The sequence below is a fragment of the Mytilus trossulus genome, chromosome 1, assembly GCF_036588685.1.
Source record: "Mytilus trossulus isolate FHL-02 chromosome 1, PNRI_Mtr1.1.1.hap1, whole genome shotgun sequence".
NCBI lineage: Eukaryota > Metazoa > Mollusca > Bivalvia > Mytilida > Mytilidae > Mytilus > Mytilus trossulus.
The window spans coordinates 83,353,227-83,368,914 of NC_086373.1; the positions used below are offsets into that span (position 1 = coordinate 83,353,227).

At 31.8% G+C, this 15,688-nt stretch overlaps 1 protein-coding gene across 1 annotated transcript; it reads left to right on the plus strand.

The window, feature by feature from the left end:
• Window positions 1–2,308: 2,308 nt before the first annotated feature.
• LOC134697523 (uncharacterized) lies at window positions 2,309–14,292 on the plus strand. Its single transcript, XM_063559837.1, has 11 exons — window positions 2,309–2,314; window positions 2,849–2,969; window positions 3,551–3,756; window positions 3,983–4,172; window positions 6,778–6,899; window positions 7,456–7,623; window positions 7,968–8,118; window positions 9,477–9,637; window positions 10,487–10,661; window positions 11,634–11,856; window positions 14,007–14,292. Exons 1-11 carry the CDS (start codon window positions 2,309–2,311, stop codon window positions 14,182–14,184), a joined length of 1,701 nt encoding a protein of 566 aa, XP_063415907.1. The 3' UTR covers window positions 14,185–14,292.
• Window positions 14,293–15,688: the final 1,396 nt, after the last annotated feature.

The window sequence follows — 15,688 nt, forward strand, 5'->3', positions numbered from 1 at the left end:
TTTTCTCGACATAAAACACAAATTATGTTTCTACCATTTATTTATTTTTTCAGAAAAAGAAACACATAATAAAAATACGATGTATCCAATCTTTTAATTGATCATGGTAGTAATGAGTGAATAGGGTAGAACATTTTAGGAGATTTGATATTACTGCATAATTTTGGAAAAAGTTGATTAAGATTTTGCAGTCGATCTCCTTTCTTAAAAATCATATTTAATTGTAAGATTTTATAAATATTTGTTTTTAAGAAATGTTGTATTTAGTACGCAAATTCTTATAGTGCATTTTCAATATGTTATTGACCTTTTCATTACTTTGCAAAAACAATTATGTAGGGCATCCATTAATTAAAGCAATTGATATTAAAAAAAAAAAATAGCCTTGTATGCAACAATACTTGTACTAGCCATATGTTACGTGACCTACACGTACAATTTTACGTGGGTATATACAGGACTTACCAGCGTAATTTTTCAGGGCTCTCTTATAAAGCGTCGTACGTTTGAAGCTCATTAGATTTGAGTTTGTTTGGAACTTTAAATGTAAGTTTGATTAGTACTAAGTTCTTTATGTTTATGTTTACAACATCAGAATAGTCGTTTGTATGTTAATTCTTTGTCTTTGTTATATTCCCGTTTGTTTCATTATATCTTTGTCTAGATTACCATGGTTTCATATGTCGCAAAGCTAAATATGATGACGGATCTGAATTGCTTTTCCCCAATTTAATCCTAAAATTGTGAATTCAAAATTTATTTACGAAGTCTTAATATAAGTAAACGGCAGCTGATTGCATACCACAATACATTTAGGTCAGACCTTGATACAAAGATTACACATTCAGTGCAGATTAGTTTACTTCTATCGTAACATCATCATTACTGGGCCGCCTGTAATGCTACAAAGGGAACACGAATAAATTGAAATATGTTTCAGTACCATGTTTTATTTCATGCTCATGTCTTTTTCGAAGGAGCAACGTTTTTTTAGAAGAGCATAAACATGGAGAGGTGTGTTACTCGTTTCTCCGAACGGTTTTGAGAGCTTTCAAAAAGCCCGTAAATGATTTTTATACTATACAGTGGTCACTTCATTGACAATATTACTGTTACACGTCATACTTATCCTCAGGTACAAGACATAACGAACCGTTTAGCTTGAACCCATTTTTTTTAAATTAAGAATGCAAATTAGAGAGTATTTTAAATAAATAACATTTAAAGCTTTGGCTTAACAGACTAAAATATATTATGAGAGTCTCAGAAACCTAGTCTATATACGTTAACAGTTTTCCCACTAGTTCCTCGAGATTTCACTTTTTTATTTTTTTTTCATTTTAGAAGTTTTGTAGTATTAGGAATGACCTTTTGATAACTAAACATATAATGGGTCAATTAAAATTACCAAGTTGGTATCGGCTTTGATAGTTCGAAGTAAATAAAGTTAAATTACAAATACTCCGGGGAAAATTTAAAAAGGGAAGACCCTAATCAAATGTGAAAATCAAAAGCTCAAATACATCAATCGAATGTATAACAACTGTCATATTCCTGCGTTGGTACATTTTCTTATGTAGAATGTTAACAAAGGTACCAGGATTATAAAACTGTGGATTTAGGTTAATAACTTCTTCTGTCGGCAAGTGTAAATGAAAATTTTCAAACTGCTATAATTTCAAAATTGCATTAATACGGATTGAATGTGACATAATGTGCCATTGTGTGCATAAAACAATCAGAAAAGTTGTTTAAAAGACCACAATTTATTGTTTCATTGCGATTAACAACGGACATTTCGTGATAAATTAAACTAAGATTTTTGCAGAAAATCAACACATTTTTTTATGAAAATGTTTGTTATGAAATTATGAATATAGATTACTCACTGATTTGTCAATGATGTCGAAACATTTATTGTTTACGAAATATCATGAACAACCTTTACAACCAAAAGACCCTCGTGCTTAGTCAATAAAGACGAGCACACCCTAGAAGGTGTACTTGAATCAGTTCTTATTTATACTTAAGGGGAAATTATTACTAGCACTGCATGCAATAATCCATGTCTCTTATGCACTACATTTTCAAACATAAAAGTACAAGGGGAAATGTTGTAGATTATTTATTTTTTTTAAATTATCATATTTTTGGCATTGGAACAACAAGCGGGATCATTATTCTAAATCATTTCTTGAAAAATGTTGTCAAAAAAAGCAATCAGAATTTAATAATAATAAAAAAAAAGATAGCTAATCTTGAAATAACAGTCATTCCAGGTTTAATCAACCATTTTCTACATATGAAAATGCCTGTACCAAGTCAGTTGTATGGCAGTTGGTATTCATCCGCTTGATGTGTTTGAGCGTTTGAATGTACAGTTTGATTGGGACTTTCAATTTTGAATTTCAACGGAGTTCAGTATTTTCGTTTTATACCTTTTTCAAACTAAATTGATGAATCCAATTTTAAACATATCATGCAATTTATGCTCCACCTCGTCATGCTGCAATAGAATTGACCGCGATACCTAATTTTATTGGTAGCAATGTGAAAATGCATCACATGGGATAGTATGGTCACATAAATCTTGATTTCAATTTGCTAGACGCTCTGATTTTTCTTGTTAAAAGAAGCGACATAAACTTGATGAATAGAATGGAAAGACACACGTATCATCGAATACCTTTTCCTTTAGAGCTCAGGATGAAAGTATTATAATAAAACGTAAAATAACAGACATAGCATTTGCTAATTTTACATCATTTGTGGTATAGATTTTCTTGAGATACTAGTATGTATAAATATACATATTAATGTATATTAAAGTAGTGTTTCTTTTTTGTAGATGATTCGACAAACACTTATTATCCTCCTGGTTCTACAGACCATAACGAGCTGTGTAGCAAGCACTTGCGATGATAGACCTTTACGTCGACCTCTGCGTTCATCATATGATTATATAATTGGTAAAACAAACATATAAAATTATCATCACATTATCAAATATATTTTCAATACGGTAGGATTTGTTTAGCCGGATAATCGTCCAAATGCATCGACCACGGTGTATTTTGTTAAGTTCTAGACAAATTAAAACTTTTTTCAAGCTAGACAAATATAAAGGTAAATAACATTTTAAATCAAAAATTACGAAACAAATTACAAAATAAAGTCCATACCTGTCTGTGTGTGCACAAAAACCATATTCTTGCGGAAAACATTTTATGTTTAGAAAATATACAAATAAGTTACTATATACTTGATACTATGGTGTTAAATACAATGCAAAAACTAATAAACATGAATTAATACGTATACAGCATATTCATTTAAAAATTATATCTGCTCAAGTAATTCAGTAAACTTGCACGAAAAATGATTTGTCTGTTACACTAAAGAGTCTTCATCTTAATTTAATAAATTTGTGACATACTTTTAAATTGAGCATACTTTTCTTATGAAGAAGCTGACACTTCAAGGAAGGACTAATATATAAACAAAACCGCACAGCAAGTATTTACTTTATAAGTTTACCCATTTTTATTAGTTGGCGGAGGAACATCCGGTGCAGTGTTGGCGTCTCGGCTGTCAGAGGGATCTGACTCTGTGCTGCTGGTAGAAGCCGGAAGATCTGATCTAGAAAACGCTTTTGTTCCTGTACCAGCATTTTCGAGCACTATTCAATTGACACCAGACGACTGGAACTACTTTTCTGTACCGCAAAAGAGAACTGGATTAGGTTTGAATGATAGGGTAAGAAAATAATCCAAAAAATATATCTTGCTTTACATAAAATGCATATAATTTTCTTGTTTTAAATTCAAATTTTATGCGATATAGTAATCTTATAATATGTATATGTCTACGTCTGATAAATAAAATAAAAATCACATTTAATATTTAATTACTCTTATATGTTATTGCAAAATGCTGATTCTTATTAAACGCTTTGCTTTTACTTGTACTCTATTTTTAACAGCGAGGATATTGGCCACGAGGTAAAATTCTTGGTGGATGTAGTAGTACTGGATATCACGCTCATAACAGAGGGTCAAAATTTGATTACGATGAATGGTCAAGAGAAGGAGCAAAAGGCTGGAGCTACAAGAATGTCTTGCCTTATTTTTTGAAATCAGAAGACATGCAAATTCCAGAGTTGTCACAATCGCGTATGTAGTACATCATAACAATAGTGATCAAATTAATAGCATTAAAAGATTATTTCAATCATTGATATATTAAATGTTAATATTATAATTCACTTTTGTAATATCAAAGAATCTAAAGGGGCACTAGCTACGAGATATATAAAAATCTATTATATTATTTGTTTTGCTCAATCATTAATGCAATGCAAATGGTGAAATAATAATTGATTTTAGTAACCAGTATGGTTCAATTTTGTCTAAATAAGCCAAACACATTGATTATGAAATATTCACTTGCAAGTGAATTAATCGACATCATTGAATTCGTATTCATGTGAATTTCAATTTAACCCCTTAACTTGAGATGGATAACACGTAAATTATATGTGTAAAGTTTTTTTTGAATGAAAAGAAGGTCAACATTGAAAGTGAAACAAAGGTATACCTTATGATTAACTGATTCGATTCACACAAAAAATCATTCTTTAACAGTTAAAAACGATAATAAAAATGTATTTGTCATCTATATCAATATCAAATTAAATAGACCTATAAAATTTAAATAGCACGAGTTTGCTTAATCTATTTATATTTATATTTATGTTTACATCGCTTGAATGTTCATCGGATGACTAAAGATATTATCTCGATAGATAATTTGATGGCGTTTAGTCTAAAATACACACTACACGAAGCTACGTATTGTCATGCACGTGCCCTGTTCCTTGTTAATTTATACTTTTAATAGGTTGGATCAATGTTTTCTATTGTTATAAATCCAATATAAGAATGTGATTAAAATCGGTAAATATGAATAAGAAAACTAGTGCTTCTTTGAAAATTCATAGTAAAGGACATAGTTACAGACTTGTTTTGGGTTTGAATTTATTTTCTGCATATTCAACTCGAACAAAACACTCAAAAAATATTATAAATTTATTTATTTGGCTGAAATATTTATTGCAAATGTTATGTCATAAGGATATTTGAAAGAAAAGACGTAAATTCGGTTCAAAGGTATTTATATTCCATTGAAAAAAACATTTTGGCAGCTTATGTGTCAATATTTGTCTTTAGTTTCAATTTTCATAAATTTTGTTCAACATTGGCAGCATATCATTCTACCGGTGGACCACTTACGATAACGTCTGGTGCTTCAACGCCCATACAGCAGTATTTTAAGGCAGCTTCGTCTGAATAATTGTTTCCTACAGAAGCCTGTAATGGATCAGACAGGATAGGTATGATATATACTTTTTACAGTTGATGCAAGATATTGATTCATAAGTTTGCTATGGCTGACAGAAAATCGACTATGAATTACTAAATCAATAATATAATTAATAGTATTGTTATATGGTGTATGATGGTGCTGAATAATATATGTATATACATTTATATGATATATTTCTGACTGCGCACAAATAATCAAAAAAAGTTATACCCTATCATATTATATAACTGTAAATTCCATATTACAATGTTGCATACATCAGTAAAAGACATTTCAACTTCCGAGTGCAATACTATTGTCATTATACTATGTTGTCTATGAAAGATAAAAAAAAAATTACGCACACATGTAGATAGAAGTATGATTATCCGTAAATCAATTTGTATACTGACAAAATTCATTGATGAAATATCAGTTGGGATCGAATAAAAGACTGGTGGTAGAACACAAAAGATAATAGGAAAATATTCAACAAGTGACCAAACAACACATTAATTCAATAATGCGCGTAGCAGTGTTGTTCGGTCACGAGTTGATTTTTTTCTATATTTGAATTCTTTGATTACTCATTCTTTTTATTGCATTGGTAAATGGCTTTTTCTGATATTAAAGTAGAACCTGTAACTATTTGTTTTGGTCTATCGTCGTGAACAACGTCTTGCCCTCGCCTATTGATGTATGACGTCAGAAGAATGAAACAACCACTTTTATTTCACATGTGAAATAATAGGTTTTTATTTCAATGTGAAATCAATGAAATTCATTGCAACCGATAAAATTGAGAATGGAAATGGAGAAACAACAACCCGACCATAGAGCAGTCAACAGTCGAAGGCCACCAATGGGTCTTCAATGTATCGAGAATTCCCGCACCCGTAGGTGTCCTTCAGTTGGCCCCTAAAAATGCAACCAATGTATACTTCAATATAAATGTTAACACTGCATAACTTAATCATTCATTCTTAATTGAAATATCTTAAATTAAATTCGATTTCAAGCTCCAATAAAAATATAGCATACGTTAATTAAACATGTAAGTTCTCACTCGAAACTACAGAGGCAATTTACATTTTAATTTGATTGTAAGCATAAATTGGAAATTAAAAATCCAAGTAGTGCTATGAAGTTATCACAATTTGTAAATAATGATTGTCCCAAATAACATTTATGGTATATTTGCACACATTATATGCGTGTTTCAAAAATTAATATCTCTCCAGGGATGCTCGATGCCGAAATACCAGAAATACAAAGCATATTTGAAGTGTAAAGAGCTTATGACCAAAAATGATAAACAAAAGTATAGTCAACGCCGGACGGGGAATCAGAGCTTTGTGTTCATGATATATTTTTAAGAAGTCGTACTGATTTAAGTAAATTTAAACTTTGTAGGTTTTTGTCCAATGCAAAGTAACATCAAGAATGGGACGAGATGTAGTTCTGTAAGCTGTTTTTTAAGAAGAGTCCTGCATCGTCCGAATCTTCAGGTTTCTGTAAAGACACACTGCTCAAAGGTAATTCAAATAAATAAACAATTTATATACTTTTGGCAAAACTCTTAGGTCCTCAATGTTCACCAGCTTCCTACTTTATTTGGCCTTCAACACTGTTTGATTGAGCGTCACTGATGAGTCTTTTGTAGACGAAAATCGCATCTATCGCAGATACAAAATTTCAATCCTGATATCTATGATGTTTTATTTACTGATATATTTTTTCCTCAAATAAAAAAACGATCGTAATCGTTTGTGATCAGAGCGTCACTGATGAGTCTTGTGCAGACGAAACGCGCGACTCGTGTATCAAAAGTCTCATACCTTTGATAACTAAACTATTTCCCTTGAACATCGGTAAATTACTGTCACCCTAATTAACATCTAGAAATAGACAATAAGGATAGTTCGGTGAAATTTCTACCTAGCTACATACAACTTACGACTGCAGGCATGAGATGATTCTATATTTCATAACTTGCATCTTCTACAAATGTGTCATTATTTGTCTAGTAGAGAGTTGCCATTTGCCCTCGGGTCGTGATTTACATGTTATATACTTCCATCCATATTTTAGGTTCTTATCAGAAGAAGACGAGCTATTGGTGTTGAAGTCATAAAGGATGACAAGCGTTTACGTATATTTGCTAACAAGGAAGTTATTTTATCCGCTGGAATTATCAATTCTCCACAGATATTAATGTTGTCTGGAATTGGACCAGCATCTCATTTGAGAAAATTTGGGGTATGTTTTTATTGTAACATTTGTATGATTTGCATTTGTCTAGACATATTCTTGTATTACGATTCAAATGATAGAGTATATTAACAATGTTAAACTTTTATCTTACAAGTCCTTGATCTTAAAATTATTATGCAGTAAAGGAAAATGTACAGATTGCAAGTAGTACATATTATCATGTGTATATATTATATGTAAAATTTGATATATTTTATATTCCACCAATATCTTCAAAATCATGTCTATTGAAAAAGCAAATTTATACTTCCAATAAAGGAAACAGCAGTATAAGGATGTTGTTTACCCACTTTAGAATATCAGAGACTAATACCTTTATCTATTTTCAGATACCCGTGATGTCAAACTTACCAGTTGGAAAAAATTTACAAGATCAACTATCCATTATATTGCATTACACCATTGATGACGATATCACTTACACATCGGAAAAACTTACTGATTCTGCAAATTTTCAACAATGGAACGCATCTAGAACAGGTTATAGCCAGTTTTATTAAAACGTAACACATAATATTACATAAACTAAAACTTTGACCAAAAACACTTACTGTTATATACATTAAGTGACCAACTAGTATCAGACATGATATCATCGTTACTGTGGCCATAACTCTATTGCTGACATGTAATATCATTAACGTGGTCTTTGTTTTTTCTAGTTCGAATTGGATTCGACTACCATATAAGTGAGAGATTTAGCTTCATACAAAACCAGGTTTAATCCACCATTGTTTACATCAGGGAGTGCCTGTTCAAAGTCAGGACTATGACAGTTGTTTTAGATTTGTTTGAGCTTTTTATTTTGTCATTTTTTTTTATAAGGGACTTTTCGATTTGAATTTTCCTTGGAGTCTGATGTTCTTGTTGCTTTAATTTTTAATAATTTTATCGATAGTGTAAGGTCATTCGTTAAAGTAAAGTTTTAACTATCTAAGATATAGATTTGAATCTACTCATTTGATTATATGGTGAGTCTTGTGAAGACGAACATTCGTCGGAGTAACTTGCATTTTGATTATAAGCTTGATATATTAACGTGATACGTGATACATCGATAATGTTAGATTGTCCTCATCAGTTGATGGTCTGCAAATCTAGAATTACCATTAAGCACTGACCGTATCCTTCAAGAAAAAAAGGAAAAGACTCCGGGTCACGAAATCACTGTTAAAATTATATTTAACATGAAAAAACTAACAAACAATTTCTATCAAGTATTGACTTCAACAATACCTTAAGAATACAGTGATAGTAATCTATACAATCATGCTTTACATCATTGTATCAAACCTTCCAGCCATGTTTCCAGTTTCATCATTTATCCAAGCTAATTAAATTATGCTAGCCTAATAAGCAATCAATCGGAACTATAATTGATTTTAGTAATAATTTTGAAATCGGAGTGCATATCGACTGAAACGATTCTAACACGGTCTGGTTCCAACATTTTTCAACAATGATACTACTTCAGAGGAATAAACTAACAAGTTACAAAATGATATATATTTTGCTTTAAAATGATACTTCTACAGAAAAATAAACTAACAAGTCAGTAAATGACAAATATTTTGCCATACAAAACTGCTAGCAGTTATAAAAGATACACAATGTATGATTTGCAAATTCAGAATTCATTCAGGCTGCTGAATTTCTACGACGTCAACAAATATACAAAAACAAATAACTACATTCAAACCACCTTATTTTGTATGAAAGAAAACAACAATTTCAGTTTTGCTTACAAATCTTTATTGGGTTACAAGGCACCTTTATTAATAATGTTTATGAAAAATGTTATAAAGTATTTCATATCATTTCTGTTGTTAATCCTGCAGGAATTCTTACTCGAGCTGGTACAGATGGGACCTTGTTTGCCAAAACAGCACCGTCTTCTCAAACACCAGATAACTATCCAGATGTTTGGATATTAGGTTTCAGCTACGCATCTGATGTAGGGATTATCGAAAGTGGCTTGAAGTTTAATTATAAACCTAATGTAAGTTTACAAAAGATTTCTTTGTGTGTGTGTTCCTTTATATAATGATATAGAGCTTAGTACAAGGTACTAAATAAGATCAACAGAACCTTTATAATTTTAGGTTTTATATAATGATATACATGTATGTGTATCTATTTTCCCTTTATAAACAAAATACGTATTTCATACATTTTTATTATAATAAAACCACAAAAAAATATATTTTGGTTATAATTGATGAAAAAGAGACGACTTTTGTAACAGACTAATAAGACATCATTTTTACTGTGAGTTAACGTTATCTCGTTTTTCAACATTAAATCTTATAAGAGATGACAATATTCAATTAAAAATACAATCTATACATAGTTAGAAAATCAGTTTTATATAGCTACCCAATAACACATATACCCAATAAAGGCAACAGTAGTATATCGCTGTTCTAAACTCATAAATCGATTGAGAAAAAAAACAAATCCGCGTTACAAAGTAAAACAGAGGGAAACGCATCAAATATAAGAGGAGATCGATGACACAACAGAAACACAACATTAAAATGTAACACAAACAGAAACGAATTATAATATAACAATGGCCATTTTCTTGACTTCCAAAACTATTTTTCAACATTGACACATGACATCACGATTGACCAAAACTCTAAATCGCGCAAGTCTACAAAAAACCTGGAAACCTGGAAAAAGTCTATTAAAAAATACCATCAAATCAAATATCTTAAATATCAAATATACAACCAATGTACATTTAAAGTCAAAAGTTAAGACAATCTAGTACTGTCTTGTGGTACATTAAATAACATACTTGTGATATCTGTTATGCTTTTTCATGCAGCTATTGATATTTTAGGTTATTGAAAATCAAGTAAAAAATGCTGATTCATCTGGATTCAACTTGTTTCCAACACTCGTTCGACCAGAAAGTAAAGGAACTGTTCGGATAAGTTCGAACAATCCATTTGTAGCACCAACAATCACGCCTAATCACTTAGCATCTGCCAAGGACATCAAAACGATGTTAAGAGGTAAAGAGTAAAATAACTTTAAAAAATAATCTGCTGCTTTTATTGATAATATTTAATTCCAATACTTCTTATGTTTTCAATTACATTGTTTGCTTATTCCTACAACCCAAAAGGGAGACTTGGAAATGAAACTTGTCACTCATGGTCCTCTTTCAACTGGCCATAAAACGTTTTCCATAATGGGATGTCCGTTTGGGCTGTGCGAGATATAAAAGTACAGACCCCGACCTGCGTTCAGAGTTGGGATGTTACATCTGATAATTTGTGTGATGTAAATGCTATGCTATATGGCAGGGATAGGTAATCGTAATCTGTAATCTTAGTCGATTGGAAATGATTTTTTTTCATTTTTTCCAGTAATCGACAGTAATCTGTTATCGAAGACATTTTCGATTACATGTAATCGTAATTTAATCGATTACAGCTTAAATTGTGTTGGAATCATCGATTACTTTTCGATTACATTTCGATTACTTTAGTAAAATAGTTTGATGGAATATAACCTATTATAAATGAAAGTATGTATGTATTCATCACTTTAAAGTACAGATAAAACCAGAACCTCTGACTTGCTTTCATAAACTTGATAGCCAAACTTTCAACAGTCACTACACTGGTACGTACAACGAACACTTGATTTTGAATAGCTACTTTCAATCAATGTGACAGTTTGAAAGTAGTAAACTGGATAATGGCAAATCCGAAAATATATTTCACAAATGTGTTTAGCAAGCTAGACCTTCCTCAATTTCGACTAAAGAGATCTCGTTATTTTGGGCGTTTTTATCAATATGTCCAACTAAACATGATAATGTGAAGTAGCGTATTGGCACTTTATCCTATTAAAACGTATACATTGTTCGGATTTAATTAAATATGTGCTCATACCATTACACTGGGGGGAAATATTATGAGCATCATATCATCAATACTATGATATGTTTTCTGATTCATTTTTCATTGTAATTTTAGGAATAAGATTGGCACAGAAATTAGTAGCAACTAGATCTTTTCAAATGGTTAAACCAAGATTTTTAAGGAGAGATTTTGGGAGAATATGCAAGCAACGATTTAATTCTAATGCGTACTGGATATGCATGTTGCGTCATTTTAGTGTTCACATCTATCATGCTTGCTGTACCAATAGAATGGGAGCGAGGAATGATCCATCGGCTGTAGTTGATCAAAAACTAAGGTTATTAAAGAAAAGTATTAATTTTCCAATAAAAAAACGCTTTTTTACACGGATAATCAATTTAACAAATATTATGACACTATCTCCCTGATTATAGACGGGTCAATTATACAATTTTATGAAAACAAAGTTTGTAACTCTCTCGTGTGAAATTCAAATCAAGACAATTTAAGCTGATCTTTTTATGCATTTCCATTGTAAGAGTCTTCATGTTTCATTTTTTTTGCATTATTAGTTATCAAAGGTACCAGGATTATAATTTAGTACGCCAGACGCGCGTTTCGTCTACATAAGACTCATCAGTGACGCTCATATCGAATTAGTTATAAACCAAACAAATACAAAGTTGTAGAGCATTGAGGATCAAAAATTCCAAAAAGTTGTGCCAAATACGGCTAAGGTAATCTATGCCTGGGATAAGAAAATCCTTAGTTTTTCGAAAAATTCAGTTTTGTAAACAGGAAATTTATAAAAATGACCACATAATTGATATTCATGTCAACACCGAAGTGCTGACTACTGGGCTGGTGATACCCTCGGGGACGAAACGTCCACCAGCAGAGGCATCGACCCAGTGGTGTAAATAGTTATCAAAGGTACCAGGATTATAATTTAGTACGCCAGACGCGCGTTTCGTCTACATAAGACTCATCAGTGACGCTCATATCGAATTAGTTATAAACCAAACAAATACAAAGTTGAAGAGCATTGAGGATCAAAAATTCCAAAAAGTTGTGCCAAATACGGCTAAGGTAATCTATGCCTGGGATATGAAAATCCTTAGTTTTTCGAAAAATTCAGTTTTGTAAACAGGAAATTTATAAAAATGACCACATAATTGATATTCATGTCAACACCGAAGTGCTGACTACTGGGCTGGTGATACCCTCGGAGACGAAACGTCCACCAGCAGAGGCATCGACCCAGTGGTGTAAATAGTTATCAAAGGTACCAGAATTATAATTTAGTACGCCAGACGCGCGTTTCGTCTACATAAGACTCATCAGTGACGCTCATATCGAATTAGTTATAAACCAAACAAATACAAAGTTGAAGAGCATTGAGGATCAAAAATTCCAAAAAGTTGTGCCAAATACGGCTAAGGTAATCTATGCCTGGGATAAGAAAATCCTTAGTTTTTCGAAAAATTCAGTTTTGTAAACAGGAAATTTATAAAAATGACCACATAATTGATATTCATGTCAACACCGAAGTGCTGACTACTGGGCTGGTGATACCCTCGAAACGAAACGTCCACCAGCAGAGGCATCGACCCAGTGGTGTAAATAGTTATCAAAGGTACCAGGATTATAATTTAGTACGCCAGACGCGCGTTTCGTCTACATAAGACTCATCAGTGACGCTCATATCGAATTAGTTATAAACCAAACCCATTAATCAATGTACCGAATTGATATTTTTTTACGACAAACATGCGTTTTGTCTAGAATTTGTCAAATTGTAAAAATGCAAATCAATTACGAAGAAAATATATAATGCGTTCTAGCGGTAACTTAGTGACGGTTGAAGAAAAAGTTGTCGTCTGCCCTTAAAACCTTATCTCACATTTGATATATATATATATTACATTTGTAAGCTACTTTCATGTACCACGTGTCACAACTTTCTGGTTAAAATACATCATAACAGTACTCATGACTAAAGTATTAAAAAAAGTATATTAAATATCAGGATTGTTATTAAAATCTAAGGAGCGCTACAAATAGTATTTTTTTGTCAAATTTTTCTAAAGATGTCTTCGCCTGATAGAAGAAAATACTTAGCATTTCGATTGATGTGAACATTCCATGAACGGTAATTATACTTAATGATTGCATCAATCATATTGCATGTCAGTTCAGGACTACTGGGCTACTAACCTTCAGCCATTGGTAGTGGTATTGATTCATAAAAATGCCTTAAAAATTGTAACAACAGAAAACTTATTGTCTACATATTCGGCGCTCTAATCCAAACAGCGAAGATACAAAATCAATTAGTAATTCAAATAACATTGAAAATAAACAACCAACTATTTCATGTTTTGCAAGAACTTGAGAATACAATGCTTAAAACTTGAAGTTAGTATGAAATATTCTATGATAGATAAAATATGATATGTTATAAAGAATAGCATTTTTTCATACTAGGGTGAGAGGAATTCGAAACTTGCGTGTTGTCGACGCCTCTGTGATGAGAAATCAGATTGCTGGTGACCCTCATGCTGTAGCTATAATGATTGCGGAAAAAGCAGCGGATATCATCCGATGCACAGATACTGTTGGTAAATGGAGACGCCAAGTGTCATCGTTATTTCAATGCCACTAGCGTTAAGACTGTTTACAGTTACAACAAGCAACTCACGATATAACTTATGTATCGGCATTCGACAAAAATTTCTTTTTTCAAAATTAACAAATCAACCAAGGTCTAGTATTTCTATAAAACTCAATTTAAATAAGATTTAAAGAAAACAAATAAAATGACGAGTATCATTGTAGCTTCTTTTTGAATAAGCACGTCTTTGTCACAGTTTGTAAATGCTATGATATTCACTAAATAAAATTAATATACCGGTTTTTTGTATTGTTAGTGGGTTTTTCTGTCGGATTATGTTTTTTGACTGTATGTTAAAAATGTTTTTCTGCTGTGCCTTTGTTAATGACAGATCAGCAACAAAACCAAAGTGTCTTGCAAACAATTAAGACATAAGCTCTGGTTTAAGTTTGGAACAAACTTACCACAAATACCAGTCTTCGAAATTGCGTACGCGAATTTCGTCTAAAAAGACTCATCAGTAGCGCCCGAATCAAAAAAGTTCAAAAACAAGATGAAGATGAAGACATTTAAGAACCTAATTCTGAATTGTCACATGTACAAAATCGTACACTATGAACAATAGGAGAACCAACACCTCAAAAACATCAAAAAAATAAATGTCTCATCGTTTTCTGTGTAGAATTTTCTAAAGTATCTAAATATAAAAAAAAATGAGGAAAATCTCAGCACTGTAGAAAGTTAACTATACCTTCAGCCAAGAACGTTGTCTTTTTCTTATGACTGATGCATATTAGACCTATGACGTGTCGGCTTCATGTCAGAAGTTGTAAAAGGTTAATGTCTTCTAAACTGATTCGGTATTTACTTTGTTTCTTTAAAGAACTGATCTAAATTCACCGTTTAAACACGAAACGTATTTACCTTTCAATGGTTATCACACTACATTTCAGTCTTTCGAGCTCTTACCTACCAATCTCGACCCTTGGTTACACTGTTTCCAAATAATTTTATAAATCGCTTTAAAATTCGATTAACTGAAGCGTTAATCACCAGAAACTGGTCTGGTTATTAAAGCAATTGCAATTAAGGTTAATATGTTTTCATAACGTTTTAAAATCTGTGTCCCTTAGTTAATAATGTCCTATCCTTTGATGCGTCAAAGACATCATAAATCAATGTGCTTCATTTTCATCCAAGTTATGCCTTATCCTATATTTCGTCAAATGTACAAATGATTTAATTGGTGATATATTTAACTAACGGAGTTTTTGTGCAGCGATACGACTAAGGCGTTTAAGTCGGTCCGTTCCAGTGTTTGCTTGCCTACAAAAAAGTTATTATGCAGAAAACTCCCACGGGATATATCTTTCCAACGCCTGTGAAATGCAATATAGTATCTGTCATCATTTTGTAAGATGTATTACAGTAGAAGGTCCAAGAAAACAAGGTAGACCTGAACAAAAATGTAAATTGATATTTTCCCAAGGCATTGTTAGTGCCTTTCGAATTATGAACTTAATTATTCTTTATATACATGTCGCCCGCCTTTTCA